The 16,787-nt window shown below is 39.8% G+C and overlaps 1 protein-coding gene across 1 annotated transcript in view; it reads left to right on the top strand.

Annotated features, from left to right (window-relative positions):
* Window positions 1-16,787, top strand: part of LOC133842411 (methylcytosine dioxygenase TET) — a 145,142-nt gene that overhangs the window by 36,132 nt on the left and 92,223 nt on the right. Inside the window, 1 exon segment of the mRNA XM_062275481.1 lies at window positions 6,320-6,454. Coding sequence (XP_062131465.1) covers window positions 6,320-6,454 — 135 coding nt within the window.

Genomic DNA, 16,787 nt, shown 5'->3' with positions numbered 1-16,787 from the left:
TCCGTTTCATTTTCATTGCTGCTACCTCAACAAAACAATAAAATTGCCCTCGCCCTCGCTCCCCGCCATCGTCATCGTCGTCAGCTGCTGAACTTGACCTTGATATAAATTTTGAAGTGAGCTTTTTAGCACATATCAAAATGGAAACATCTCAAGGGGCCTCTCGAGAGAGTGAGTGCTGCCGAAAAGGGGGCGGGGACCTGGGCGGGGGACAAGTGTAAGCATTGTCACCTCGCGTTTCCCCCCCACAAAAAAAAAAGAAGGTAGAGAAAGGAAAAAACGCAATTGACATTGAAAATTGTTTGCAGCTAAATTGCGTGTGGCAAATCGACGATGACGCATTTGCCACACACACATCCCTCTATGCCTATGTGGCATCTATATGTATGACCAGCATAGTGTAGCATGTTGCAGGGTGCGCTTCAATTACAAAAACCCACCCCCAACTGACGAAAGTCAACCCCGGAAAAAACGGCAGCAATCAAAATGGGAAATATTCTGCGCTCGGTATATAAGCCATAAAATAAGCAGCAAAGCAAAGGCAACGCAAATCCTGCCACATGAATCATTCTGGCTGGCTGGCTGTGTGGCACAAAACACCTCCAGACAGCGTCTGTGCTCCAGACAGCAGTTAGTCATTTAGTCAGCGTCGCTTCGCTGCTCAGTCACGCAATCGCAGCCACAGACTTCAAGGACATTCGCAGGCTAATCAGCGCCAGAGAAAGTCCTTCCCCACATTCCCCACGAAAGTGATAATCAAAATAAACAAAGATTAACATTTCATGTGCCGAGCAAGAGAGACACATCCTGTTAAGCTTTCGTCCTTTCCTCCTTGCTGCTGTGCGGAAGGTGCGTTTAACCTTGAAAATGAGGCTCATGTTGAGCCTGGGCTATGAAAATCAATATTGTGCCTAGGTCGCTTTTCTCATTTGTTCTGCCTTTGCTTTCCACTTCCTGCTTTTCACTTCCCCCTTTTTGAAGCTTCCCAAAAGGGTTTTTGTCCTGTATATAATTAATATTTTCGGCAGCAGGTCAAGGTTGTGTTGAGAGGCTGCGAAAGGATGCGAGGGTTGCCTAGACAGTTGAATGAACTTCATTTCACTCTTTTTGTCTACACAAAGAGAAAAAAGTCGAAATCTAAAATTAAGATGTTTTCGAGCTTAAAAAGAACAATCTTAAAATAAGTTTAATACGAATATAAACTTGACTTAAGATTGTTTTATATTCATATTTGAGTCACAATCAATTTTATTCTTAATCTTAATCCAGAACTTTGATCTTAATTTCAGATTTTGTCAATCTTAAAAAGAACAATTTTGAAATAAGATTTTTTGGTTGAAATAGTCTTAATTCAAGATTTAATGCTAGATTTGCATTTCAAGATGAAAATCATCTTATTTTAAGATTAAAATCTTGATTCCAGAATGTCTTTTTTCTAAATTGAAAAGTAGATGGCAAATCTTGATTTCAGATTTTTTCGATCTTATACAAAATAATATTGTTCTTGTTTCTTAATATGTTGGGGTCCCCTTCCTTAAAATTTAGAACCTAATTTCTAGTGTTGTTGCCTTGTTGGTTCAATTTTAAGATTTTTTCATTTTTTAAACAAAATTATAATCTTAAATTGAGATTGTTTCATCTTTCTATTTGAGTCAATCTTCTATGAAGTATATCCAGACAAGAAATAATCAAGAACGTTTGATTTCAATTTAAGATTGAATTTTAAGATATTTCCATTCTTGAAATAAGATTATAATCTTGAATTTATCTATCTATATATTTTGTGGATTTTTGTTTTTTATTTAGGAATAAACCTGCTTGGTTCAATGTTGACATCTTGATTCAAGATTTTTGTTTCTGTGTAGGGTTCGATAACAGGGGCAAAAAGATAGCAGCAACAAGTTGGGACTTAAGCCCTAAAGACGGGCAGCAATACATCAAGCGAAGGGTTGCCGAAAGCCCAACACACACAGGCACACATACTTACGCACACACAGACAGACACGCACATTGCGCTGTGTGCCGAAAAAGCGCTGTGGCAACTTTTTATGGGGCGCCCATTTGCTCATTATGATGACGACGACTGTTCTTGTTGTTGTTGTTGTTGTTACTGCTGTTGTTGTTGGTTGCTGGACGAGGGGGAAAATGTGTCATAAAAGGCGCAACAGTCTCTACAGAACAGTCTCTGCATGTGCGGGCTTTCAGCATTTTGATAGGGCTACTCAACTCGTAGCTCCAATGTATTTCTTTTTTCGCTCTCTCTTTCTTTCTCTCTTTTGGCTTGGCGGCACCTACCCGAAATCCACTTGGCCTAGGTCAGGTTCTGAAATGTGAATGTGTGTGTGGCCTTTGCGGTTTAACTTGGCTACCTGTTGCACACACACACATACTTTACACACACACACTCTTTTTTGGCCGTCGGGCTTTTTGAAGAGAGAGAGAACACAAATTGCGTCTCATTATTGTGTCGCAGCTGCTGTCGAGCTGCTTTTTTTGTGTTGTGTGTTGCAACCGACAAAAAACGACAACTAATAACGGCAATTAAGTCAACATGCGTTTGCCAACTTTGTTGGCGCTAATAAAGTCAACAGCAGCCACAAAAAACACGAAACGAGGCACGAAAAAAAATGATTTCGAAATTGATTCCTTGGTTGATTTTGCTGCTCAAAAGCTGTCAGCAGGATGTGAACCAGGAGCAGGAGCAGGAGCAGGATGCAGCTGCTTCCCAAGTCGCTAAATGAAAGAGTGTGTAAGTGTGTGTGTGATTGTGTGTGTGAGTGTTTGTGTGTGTGCTGTTGCTGGCCTATTTCTGGCCCCATTTCAGAGCAGCTTTTGTAGGTCGTCGGTCGCTTTGGTCGCTTTGGTCGGTTCCTAGCAACGTCTTCGTGTGGCCTTTATTTATGAAATTGAGCGTGAAAGTGTGTGTGTGAGTATGTGTTTATGTGTGTGTAGACTTGTTGTGTCTAGGCTTCTAAGGTCGTCGACTTGACGCCGCCATGTTGTTTTTATTATGCGGCGCAGCTTTCACTTCCGGTCGCCATTTTCAGCAAATTGAACGATTTCAAAACGTCATGAATACTCAAATTGTAAATTGCAATAATCATATTTAATATGCATTGCGTGCTTGCAAAAGAGTTGTTGGAATTTATATTTTGCGGCGATGCTCCAATTAGGATAAGCCTTAAAATTTATGTACAACAAAATGGTTAGCAAAAAAAAAACCAGCTATGAGATACGACAGCTTAATTGAATCAATTGTTGCATAAAGTAATTAAAATAAAAAGTTGCGCTTTACAGATTACAGAATTTAACAAAAAAAAAATGCATTGTAAATGCATAAAAATTAATTACAAAATGAGCAACTCAATCGAGACTTTTTTGTTTAATTCATATTTAAATTAATTTTATAGTAATCCATTTTAAATATTGGGTATTTAAAGTGTACTTAACTAAATTGTTCAATGCATTCTAAGAGAGAATACAATTTTAAACTGAACATATTGATAGAATTTGAAAGAAGAATAAAATGTTACACAACAACAAATTGTGAAACACAAAATTGTTAATTAAATTTACAAAGAGAAAAAAATGTTTAAACAAAAAATTATGGATTGAATTCGAAAGAAGAACAAAATGTTACATAACAAATTGTTGACTAAATTCCCAAAGAAAATTTAATGTTACTCAACAAATTGTTATTTGAACTTGAAGGGAGAATAAAATGTGAAACATAAAATTGTTAATTGAATTTACAAAAAGAAAGAAAGTTAAATAAAAAATGTTGGATTGAATTCGAAAGAAGAAAAGAAGAAAAGGTTACACAACAAATTGTCAATTGAATTCAGAAAGAATCATTTCTTGAAGCTGCTTTAAATAATCAAATGTAATTGCCATATTACATAATTTTCATTTGCCTATTTAAATGAAACTTTGTCATTTAAATGTTAAACTTAGCAACTAAATTTATTTGACATTCATTAAGTAATTCTTTCATTTCGCTGCTACATGTCAAGCGTTTCCTTTTTTTATGCCAAATACTTTACAAAAAAACCAAATTTCGTAGCTTAAAACAGTTCAAGGAAATTTCCTTTCTATATAAATCAATTGCAACTTCACTTCTTTTCCATTTGTGCATCGATTCCAAAATTCACTCTGACTTCTCGCTGTCTCTTTGAGGTGTCTTCAATGCTGTTGTTTAATTGCTACTGAGCTTGCTTCTCGATGCTTTTCGACACAACTGTACTCAGTGGCAATGGGGAAAGCATATCAATTTCGTGGCGTAGACTTCACTTCAAATCACCTCTGAAAAACTCGAGGCTTGACTAATTTTAGATTGAAAATTGCGGCCCCCCAACTCCAGCTTTTTTTTGTTTTTGTCAGCTCCTGTTCGCAGTCGACAAAAGTCCCAAGCGCATGCTCATGTGACATCGACAAGATGTCGTCGTCGTTGTCATTTTGGGGGGGCGACTCCAACAACAACTGCAACTGCAACAGCAACTGCGTCTGCGTCTGTGACTAAGACTGAGGTTGAGACTGAGGCTGAGGCTGAGGCTGGGAGGCATGGCACGCTTGCAGCTTGCATTAAAATAATTGCTTCCGAAATGACAACTGCTGCTAAAAGTGGATGTTGAATGCGATCGCGATGGCGCAGCCCTTGAGGAAGAGTCTTGCAACAACATGTGCTGCCTCTGTTAATGATGTGTCTGTGTGTGTGTATGTGCGCCTGCGCGTGCCAACATTGTAAATGTTGCCACAGTCTTCAATCTTCAATCTTGCATCTTTGCATCTGCCGTTGGCGTTGCTTATTTACCGTTAAGGCACAGCCGTCTGTCACTCAAAAACCCCCCGATCCGTAGAGACATTCCAGCAGCACTCCTGCGAAGCCATTTCCACATAACATACGCTTCCCCTTCTCTCCCTCCTCTCCTCTCTCTGCTCAGTCTACAGTTGGCGCTCGTCTGCATCCATATGTCGTGTCTCCATCTCCATCTCCGTCTGCTGCTTCTATTTTTGGACAGGTCGCCGCGCCTGCGCATTCACACAACAACACACAACACACATGCTGCACTTCCCCTTCTCACATTTTGGATTTTCAATTTTCCGTTTACCGTTGCGCGCTTCGTTCCCAGCCTATCGCACTTTGCCTTAATGGCCCTCTCCTTCTCTTCTCAGGAGAGCAGGCGTAGGAGCACTTTAAGACACAGCCGCGTCTCAGACGCTCTCAGAATTATATTTATGAGTTCTTTCGCCGGAAATAGTTTGCCGAGTTGGGTTTTATAGTCATCCATCCGACATATAAGTCTTTGCATTGCAGCATTTGTCATGCTTATTGGAATTATCAATGGCTCATCTTACAAGCAGCCCTCGAATTCCCAGTTGCAGCATCTAATTTTTTGGGTGGGAAGCTGTTTTGGAGAAAGTTCATTGACTTTCGAGTACTGAAAGTGGCTGAAAATACAGCAAAATGCGTACAGTTATGTAACATATTATATAGGAAATATTAAGGAAATTTTACACGTTTGTAATGAATCTTTAGTTGATATCACATTTTATTTAAAAATGAATTTCAACTCTTAGAGAAGGTCGAGCAAACAACGCAGCTTCTGCCTGGCAAGCAGTTTTACAAAATCGCTAGCAAAACGCGCTTAATGCACTGCTTTCATTTACTTGGCGTACACTGCTTGGGTGCACTACTTTCGAGGACTCTACTCGAACTGCTTGCTCTATCCTAAGTTGTGCTCTGCTTGCCTGCACAATTCTGATGTGCACTGCAGCTCTGTTATTAACAGCGTGTGTCTCAGCTTAGCTCTTAATGCAACTGCTTTATGGCTGCTGTTAACAGCTTCAGTTTACTGCTGGGTTGTGTCTTTGCTAAAACAAGAGCGCGCTAATTTTGTGTTGAATTCAAATTTGGCGACGCGCCAAGTTTATGTTAATGTTTAAATAATTTATGCAGCAGCTACTTTTTAAAGATATTTTAATATCATTTTAAATTTATAACAATATAACAGCTAAATTTCAAAGAATTTTTAATAGTATTTTAAATTAATAACAATATTTTAATGCGTCTATAAATTATAGTAAATAAGTACTTGAAACTGAGCCAAAAATTGAAATGCCACAAGTTGCAAATTAGAGGATTTATATATTTTGTTTTCCAATTTTGGGTCATTTATTAGGCGTTGTTGCTTAAAGTTAAATAAAATTAAGTTTACGTTTAAATATCTTTTAAAATTTTACACTTTGCCACTCCTTAAGCTCTCTGTGTAAACTGAATATAAAGACTTATAATAACTTACCACAATTGCGTCTTTTGCAGATCATTTATGGTGCCGACGGCCAACCCGTTCGTCCAGATGCGAAGCGTGGACGCGGCAAGGGCAAGTCAAGTGGCGCCAATGCCACCGCGAATGCCACCGCAGTTGCCGCTGGCAATGGAACACCAACAACTGGGGTAAGTGCAGCCAAGCCAGGCAGGCAGGCGTTCATTCATTCGTTCGTTCACTCTCCATACAATTTTCCCCAACGTAACTGGCTGTTAACGCCTTCAGCTACTTGACTTTATTACGCCAGGCCATGGTCACAACTGGTAGTCGAGCAAGCTAATTAAGTCACGCGGCACAAAACGGTAGACAGTTTGTCTGCGGTCGCAGTCTGAGTCTCAGTCTCAGTTTGAGTCCCAATCCCCTTGCTGACTCAGTTTGCCAGTTTGAATGGCTTTCGCGGCATGTGCCACATGCCCGGCAAAACATTTTCCACGTCATCACGCTGGGGCATCCGCATTGTTTGCGCAGGCAAATGGCCATCGACGGCAGCGGCTTCCTCTCTTACTGTTTGCAACACGAGACGAGTTGCTAAAGGCAACAGCAACGGCAACATAATCCATCCACCACGCGGGGCACGTAGCAAAACTCACAGAGCATTTTGGGGTCACCATTTTGTACAGCATCAGCTTCAAAGAGAGAGAGAGAGAGAGAGTGAGGGGAGCAAAGCAAAGCAAAGAAAAAAAAACGAAGTGAAAAAAGGGCAGACAAAGTTATGCTCCCAAAGGCGGCCACTGAAGCACTCTAGTCGTAGAGAGTCGAGTCGCCACATGCCGCACGTAGCAAAGAGCCAGACACAAAAGGCAGCAGACGCAGTCAGAGACAGAGACAGAGACCCAAAGCCAGTCACCGAGTCAGAGTCAGACCCATAGCTAGAGCTACTTACGAGCATTGTTTGTCGAGGCGAGGGTCGAGCTGCCTTTGCCAGTTGGGGATTCAACGGACAGACGGGGACTGCGAATGGGATTTCCACATTGACTAGCTCTGCCATTGCTAGACAGAGGCTGACATTGGCTTTGGCTTTGACCTTACCCATGGGCTTGACACGCAACTTTCATTGACTGCCTGCCGACGGTCTCTCTTTCGCTGTCTCGCTGTCTCGCTGTCTGGCTGTCTGCTGGGCTTCCCTTTTGCTTTCAAGGTCGCGTTTGCCTCGTAAAAAGTTCTCTAATTTAATAGTCATTCACACAGTTTGCGACGTCATAACCCAACACTCACACACATACACACACATTAACACACTCTCAGTCATAGATCCCGCAGCTTTGTGTCCCTTTTTCGACCAAGGCGCGCAGTCAATTAGACTGCGATTATGTTGTCATTGCTCCACTTGACTGCGGATGTCCTTCATATTAAACATTACCCAGATCATTCACAACGCCAGCTAAATGTGGCAGCATTAAATGAAGTCAATTTATGGCCTTCAAAAGGGTCTTTAAAATTAGACTATTTAATAATGATGACTTCAATGAAAGCACATACTTAAAACAAACGTCAAATGAATAACTTTAAAAAGAGTGAACTGAAATAATGTATGAGAAAAAATAGCAGAATATTTGCTATATAAATTTATTTAAGTTAGGTTTCCGCATAATTATAAAATATTGATTTACAACATAGCTCTGCATCACAAATATAAAACACATATTTAATACAATCTAAAGAAATTTAGAGAAAAATCAAGTAGATAATAAGAGAAAGAGAGCCAAAGCTTTCATTGAATAGTGAATAAATAGTAATAAATAGTTTGTGAGTTTTAGTTTAATAGAATACAAATAATAATAAATATTTTGATAACAGGCAATGAAATGTTGAAATTTGAGAAGGAGAATGTTATGAACGTTATGGTAATGATAGATCTCTGTGGATAAAAGTACTGAAAGCAATCATTTGATTTTAAAGACTTGATGTATGCATTAGACGCAAATAACTGAATCAAGTTTTTTTTATTAGATTATGAAGAAATAACAGCAGTTGTATAATTGATTAAGGGAATAGCAAATACAATTATGAAATTATTATTATTATATTGATTGTAATAAGGAATACACTTCCTTTTACAATGATGAGATAGCCAGAGTTACTAAGAGCTTCAGACAATTATGAAATTATATTTATTAACATTAGTAAATATATTTCTACATAAACTACGGAAGGCAACAAGGAATCAATTATGGATATTGATGATTTTATATTTACATTAGATGAAAAGAACCATGAGGAATAGGAATATCAATATTATGAATGGAAAAAGCACCAAAACTTAGATACAATAGTTGGGATAGAATATTCCTAACTATTCGTTAGAAGTGCTATTCCTACTTCTGAATGAATCGTGTAGGAATGCTTTAAATACACATAAATTATACATAATTCATTATAATTATAAAGAATAAATTAGAATATAAATTTAATTTCAAGTAACAAAATTTAAATTTATAAACGTCATAGAAAAAAGGGAAAGGCAACTATTGATAGTCCTTTTTAGTTGCCTTCATTTTCGACTGTCAACGGGAGCTGCTCAAGTCAGGGATGCCGAAAACTTTGCGCTTAAGTTTTGCCACGAACTGTGGCACGCAACTTGAGAACGGTGTCGGTTGACGATGTCGATGTCGATGTTTGGTTGTCAGTTCTTAAGTTGCCACCCCGAAAATCAGAAGACACCTCACGGTGTTTTGGGTCATAAAAAGTTGAGCAAAACTGAAGAGTCATTCACAGAGCACAGAGCACAGAGAGAGACGCGCATTTGCCATGCCACATTGCCACATTGTGTGTGCTGTGCTGTGTCCTTGGCAACAACTCTCCTAGCGCTGTGGCTGGTGGCATGCCACAGTCTGACGTTTAATCTGACGATTTGTCTTGTGGCAACAGCTGTGTTTATGTCCACAACTCGTAAGCTGGTTGCCCCGTCAATGAAGCGTTGATTATGTCGTCATTGCTGCCACACACACACACACACAAACATACATGCCACACGCAGACTGCGCCCCGCTGTGGAATACACATACTCACTTGACATTCCTCTGGCAAGCCCATAAAAACGCAGACGACAAGCAACAGCCAGAGCAGCAGCCAGAGCAACAGCCAGAGCAACTTGCCACTTGCCACTTCCTTAGCCAAATCACGTTGCTTCATAAAACGGGGGAACGTGCAACAAGTCGCCACTCGTATTCCTTGGGCTCCGTCTGCTGCTGTCTGCTGTGGCATCAACTGGCTGCGTGCCTCTAACGTTGCCACGCTTGACATTGAACAGCGGCAACAACTGTGGCAGTGGCAGTGGCAACAGCAGCCGCTGCTTCTTTAAGTTTTGCTGCGGTTGAGCAGCCGTTGGTCTGCTTCACGTCTTCAACACACTTGCAACTCGTCTCCTTGTTCTTTGCCTTGCTTTGCCTCGCTCTTGACTTCAGTTCTCGTTCTTCGCTTTGGCTGCTGCTGCTGCCGTTGGCATTTAGTATGCCACCGCTGCAACTGTTGCTGCTGCCTGTTTTCCGGCAACAGTTGCAAAGTTAGTCCATGTTGTTGCCGCACAGCCTTTTGTTGGCTGCCGTTTTTGGTGAAAGTGAACCGAAGTTTCATGCCATGCCATGTCCCAGTGACCAACAACCAGCAACTAGCAACCAACAACAGCAGCAACCGACAACAGCTGCCAACAGTTGCTGCCTTTTTTGGCTACCGAAATATTCAGGTCGCCTGGCGTTTGGCAGCTCGTGACCTTTATCGCCCAAACCAAACGAAACGAAAAAAAACAGGCAACAGGGGCAAGGACAATGCCACAAAACGTGGCTGCCACACTCCGCTGACACCTACACAAATCGCAAGTGCAATCCAAACCGTGGCAACGCGTCAGCTGCCGGCTGAATTCCATGTTGTTTGCATGTTGTTCCTGTTCCCATGTTGCAAGCATTTTTGGCAAAGCTTCACTCCCAACCATTTGTGTGTGCTTGTCCGTTTGTTCGCTTCGGTGTCCGTGTCGGTGTCGGTGGCGGCCACCGCGGCCTTTTGTTGCCCCAGAGGCTGCCTCCAACCCCCCTCTCCATCTCCCTCTTTGACTTTTGCCACTCGCTTTGGCATTGCCATGGCCAATCGCTGTCCGCGTCGCCAACTGCAACTTGTTGCCGCTTCGCATCGCATCGCATCGCGTCATGCAATCTGCAATTCGCGTTCCAACTCCATGTGCCAGCCACACACACAAAACATTCGCGACTGCGACTGCCACTGCGAGTGCTTTGCATAGGTTCTGCTCCCTCTTAATGGTCATCCGCGGCACGCCAGCAAAACACTTTACTACACAAGCCACACAGCAATTAAGCGCTTTAACAATGATCAAAGATTCTTCTTTTGGCAAACGAATAGAAATAAAAGAACATTTGTTGATTTATTAAAATATACCAAATTAATAAGCCGCAAAAATACTACAAATATGCCAAAATATAGCTTTTTGGTATATTGATATACTAGTATACCAAAACATGTCAAAAAATACATTCGAATATACTGTAAAAATACTAAAATCATCAAAAACGATGCTTAGTATATTGAAATAGTACTGCATTCGAAATATACCGAAAATATACTGAATTTGAATATTCCGCAAAATACTGAAAATATATCGAACGCTATGTTTTGATATATTGGTATAGTTCTACATTCGAAATATACCAAAAAATACTAAACTCTTAATTGGAATATACCGAAAAATATTAGAAAATATACCAAAAAAGCTATGTTTTTAATAGTTCAATCAAAATAAACCAAAGCGTGCAAAATTTTTGTCGTTTTGCTGGAGCGGAATTAAAAATTCTTCACTTCATCTTAGAGATAAAATAATTTACAAAAACCTTCCAAATCACCTTTATTATCCGAATATATCAATTAGTTCTAAGTATTACACCGTTGCTATCTAATTCTTACATCAAATCTGCTCTTAATTTAAATGGTAATTTAGACAACTATTTAAATTTAAATAGTCCCAAGTTTATACTTAATCCACTGCTATATAAATCTATTTAATAAATGCAGCAATGCTTCTCTTCTCACTGGAATCCCACACTTTATTCAGCTTCCTTGTTTTTGCAACTCTCCTTTTTTTGGTGTGTTGCACAGTGTAAGCTGTGGCATATTTTTGCGTGGCGTGCTGTGCATTTTTTGCTGCTGCTACGGCTGCAACACCCACGCCCACGCGTTTGCCTGGCTGTCCGACATTGCAAATGAAGTGAGTTTTTTGCCGTATCAAAAAAGCAACGTGCAACGTTTGCGCAACGACGCGTCGTTGGCGGCAATTAGTCAACACACACACACACACAAAACGGGAAGAGAGGAGGGGCAGCTGCAGTGGCATGCCCCGGCGATGCAATCAGCTGTCACAATGTTTGGACACGAACAAAAGCAGCAGAGAGTTGGTCGGCGCCCCGAGGCGCCACTAGCCGGTTGCCACTTGCCACTTGCCACTTGCCACCGCCAGAGTGCGGCTTTTCGTTAAAGTTGAATGGCAGCCGCACACTGCACTTAACGTCTAATTAGGCGCCGCTCAAAAGCCGCTCAACGGGTTGCAGGACAGACTTTGGCTTCAGCTGAGACAGAGGCGGAGGCCTCTGCTTTGGCCACACAATGTCAAAGCATGTCCGCGACTCTTGGCCACACCTTGGCCATCACTCAAAACACACACAAAAAACGCGTATAAAAAACCAAGTAAGAAAGCTGCAGTCGAGTGTGCTCGACTGAGAGATACTTGCTACACATTTTGGTATTAATTTTAAAATATACTAAATTATTATAACACAAAAATACTAAAAATTGATCAAAGGCTTTGCTTGGTATATTGATAAAGTACTGTATTCAATATATAACATAGACTACAAAATATTCTGAATTTATATACCTCAAAAATACTAAAAATATACCAAAGATTACAAAACATACCGAATTAATATACCGCAAAAATACTAAACAAATACAACAAAGGTTGTATTTGGTAAATTGATATAGTATACATATATACCAAAGGCATTATCTGGTATATTGATATATTAGAGATTGGTATATAACCAAAGACTATATTTGGCATATTAATATAGTACTAGATTTAAAATATATCATATAGTACAAAAATATACCAAATTAATTTGTCGCAAAAATACTATAAATATACCGAAGTCTATATATGGTATATTTATATATATAGTATATATACCAACAACATTATTTGGTATATTTATATAGAATATACACCAAAGGGATTATTGGTATAACAATATAGTACTATATCCAAAATATACCAAAGAGTACAAACCATAAAATATAACTAATAAAAATGTAACTATAAAAATATAACTAATGCTACATTTGGTATATCAACATAGTAATATTTTCAAAATATTCTATGAAGTAAAGAATATTAATATACCCGAAAAAATACCATATTAATATACCCGAAAAAATACTAAAAATATAAAAAATACTAACATAGTAATACATTCAAAATATACTATGAAGTAAAGAATATACCAATTGAATATACCAAAAAAATACTAAACAAATTTTAAGCTTTTGACTTTTGATGCTGATCAAGAATGTAAATACTTTATATGGTCGGAAATGTCTCCTTCTGCCTGTTACACATCCACAAAGTTATAATACCCTTCTTCCTTCTATTAGTAGCGGGTATAAAAAAAAGGAGGGCAGCAGCAGCAGCTTATTGTCGACGGCGGCGCCTCAGTGGCTACCTCAGTGGCAGTCAACGAGGCAGCAGCAAACTACTTTGCTAAGGAGAGACTGCCACCAACCGTGACAGGCAGCGGCAAAAGACTCTGTGATTGCAACGACGACGACGACGACGACGACGACGACAGGCGGCGACTCCTACGTGAGAGCTGCAGCTGACTGTGGTCGCTGTCTCTGCCTCTGACTTTGAGTCTGACGCTGACTCTGAGTCTGACTCTGACTGTGGTGCTGGCGTTGGCAATGATACCCAAAGAGCTTACATGCGGCTCGTAAAAAACAGAGCCACGGGCCAGGCCAGACACAAGGCAGGCAAGCAAGCAACAGGCAGTCAATGGGGCAACTGGCAACAGACAATTTGTCGTCCAACAGCAGCAGCGGCAGCAACATGGCAACTTGGCAACACTTGTGATGTCCCAAACCGAAACGTAATCGAGACGAGGCGCAATTGCCAGTTTGCCAGTTGCCAGTAGCAGACTTTTGGCACACGCAGCACGTGAGTCGACAAGTTGTTGGTTGTGGTTGATTTTTATGAAAGCAAAAGACTGCGATCTGTGGCACTTAAGCTGAACAATGAACAACCGCCAAAGCCAAAGCCAGGCAACAGCTGCTGTCTTTCGACGCAGTCCCCGAGGCACAACCAATTGAAATCTGAGCAAAAAGGCGGAGAGGGCAACATGTCAATGTCAAGGCTGCGCTTTTTTTTTGGGCCTTGCTTTCAAGGTTGTCGCACTGGGCCAAGGTCAGGCGAAAAATAAATACAACCAAAAAAAAGAGGCGGCTAATAATAAGTAGCAAACAGCAACAGCAAAAAAAAAGGTCATTGCGCTTCATTATGTCCGTGTCCGGGGCGTCAGCTTAACCCTTCTGCTTCTGCTTTTGCTGCTGCTTTTGCTTGTGGCACGCGCACGCACTTGACCCTTTTGTGTTGCCACAGCAGCAACAGTGAGAGAGCGGGATGGGGAAGTAAAGCATATTGTGCGCAAATATCCTTGGGCTATTGAAAAGGACTTGCTGCGGCTTCATGTTGTTATTTGTTATTTGTATCCTTGTATCCTTTTTCGGGCTGCCAAATGTCGTCAACCTTTTTCCAAGTTCGGTTTTTTTTCGCTTTTTTCTGCCTTTTGTTGCCTTTCATTTCGTCTGCCGCCTTAGCAACTGTTGCTGCTTTTGCTGAGAAGTCAAGGACCTGCAATTTGCATGTCCTTTGGCGAAAAGTTTTTTCTTCCTGCTGACCGGCTTAGACAGCGGCAACAGACAGACAGAGAAGCGTCTGGGCCACGTCTGAAGGGGCAATCCCCAAAATAAAGCAGCTGCCAAGGGTTTTTTTTGCTCTCTTGCAAAAATTGTTTACGCATTTTCCTAGCAAGTTGATTGACCTCGAGTTCAACAGGCTTCTTTTCGGTTGTTTTCGGACTGTTTTTTCGTTTATTAAATCAATTTGCCTGCATTTGACATTTAAATTCAATTTAAGACTAACGATTTTCTACTTCGACCTTTTTTCATTCTCGTTTTTTTGCTGTGTGCGTAATTAATTCTTCTTGCAACAGCAGCAGCAACGGCAGCAAACAATAAAATTTACAACTTTACGCATACACAGACTTAAACAAAAGCCAAGCACTTCCGCTTCCTGCACACACACACACACACACGCACACACACACTCTCGAAGCAGACAAAATTGCAGCAATAAATTTGAAATTCAATTTAAAATGAACATAAATTGCTTAAACTTTCGAAGCATGTCATTTTTAAAACATTTTTCAACTAACACACACACACACATGCTCCACACACACACTGACACACACACACACACGCAGCTATAAAGCGCATTAAGCGCTTTAAGGCACAAAATGCTGCCATAAAAATCGTTTGCTCGTTAATTTCTTGTGTACTTGTTTTTTTTTATTTACTGCCCTCGCCTCCTCCTCTGCCCCCTCTCTGCCATCGCTCTCTCTACCCCACTCTCTCTCTCTCAATCATGCTGTCTCTCTTCTTCTGGTGCTTGCTCACTCTCCCTCTCTCGCTTTCTCTCTCGCTGCTCCAGCCATTTGCTCACTCTCTCGCTGTCTTGCTCTTGCCTTGTCTTACGTGCCCCCAACAAGCAGCTCGAGCAACCCCCAAAGCAGCCCCAACCCCCACACACACTCCCATATACACACCAACACACACACACACACATTCAACTGTTCTCAGCTGTTGTTTTTGTTGCTTGCTTTGCGCTCCCATATAGCTTCAGCAACTTCAGCAAACGTCTATATGTTTGTAGGTATGTGTGTATGTACATCCACATACACATACACTTGATAAATGTGCATGCCTTACACACACACACACTTACACACATACAGACAGCTACATACATATATAAGTATATGCCATGTTGTCTATATAGCACATCAAACGAGGGCTGCTTTATGAGTAAACTTTTTTGAAAGAGCTTTCTTACAAACTGTTTATCAAGCAAAATATAAAGTTGAAATTTATGGGTTTACTTAAAATAGCAAATTTATATAATTATGATATTTTGAATTAATATAAAATTTACAAATTTTTTTCTTGTATAATATAAAAAATATTTTACATGCCTTATGAAAGCTTATATATAATATGAAGGCCTTAGTCGGTCTAGCTCATCTCATTGCAATAAACAATTGTAATATATAATATGTAATGTAATATGTAGTAGTATAACAATATGAATAATAAATAATATGAACATATAATATTATAAATCGGTTAACGGAATGCTATAAATCTATAACACTTTTGAAATGAAATCAAGCTAAAACAAAATACAAATTCCCTTAGAAACAATTTATCTTTTATGAAAGAAGCAAAAGAATAAAAACAATTTTTTTCTTAAACTTTGATTTATTAAATAGTTGAACCATTACAGCAATAAAGCGCAAATAACAATTAAAAATAAATCAACGAATCAAAGAAACTTTTGTATCCCATTAACATTGTATTGGAACGAAAACGATGTTAAACTAAAACAAATATATTAAAACGACTGGCAGAGAAAAGTAATCTCAAAAAAAGTTTCATTTAGCGATTATGTTGAATGTGAAAGGTTCTACAAAAAATGGGAAAAAAACCCAATCTAAGTTGTCATGCCTTAAAACAATTTTCGATAATATAATAATTGATTACATTAGTCACAAGGGAATAAGAAAAACGAACAGCATGAGCGTATTTAGAATGAAGAATCTTATATTGAAGTTTCAATTTTCGAGGTTTGGACTTAAGTATTATGCACTTTACTTATTTACTTATTTGTTATTAAATGAAGTTTATATAAATATTTGAAAATTTCACAATTATATATAATAAAAGTAGTGGACAAACTTAACTATATATTCGAACAATTTAATGCATGAAAGTTAGTTTCTTTCAAAACAAATAGAGTTGGCATTCACATTATTTTAACCAGCTGTGCATACTTTTGGAGTTGCACTCGCTTCGAGTCTGAGTCTGTTGAGCGAAAAAAAGTAAGCAAGAAAAAGCGACGACGACGACGACGGCGACGACGACGACGGCGACGGCGACGTCGGAGTTGGCGATGGCAGCCGTAAAGCTTTTCAATTGCCACCCCCAGCTCCTGGCATACGAAATGCGCGTCTATAATGCCTTATATAAACAAGCACAAGCACATACAATAAATACAAGCATACACATACATACATACATATCTGTCTGTGTGTGTATGTGGAAGGAAGGGGGCGTGGGTGGTGGGCGGTC

The sequence above is a fragment of the Drosophila sulfurigaster genome, chromosome 3 (genome assembly GCF_023558435.1).
Source record: "Drosophila sulfurigaster albostrigata strain 15112-1811.04 chromosome 3, ASM2355843v2, whole genome shotgun sequence".
In the NCBI taxonomy this organism is placed as follows: domain Eukaryota; kingdom Metazoa; phylum Arthropoda; class Insecta; order Diptera; family Drosophilidae; genus Drosophila; species Drosophila sulfurigaster.
This window is presented reverse-complemented; position numbering and strand designations above follow the sequence as displayed.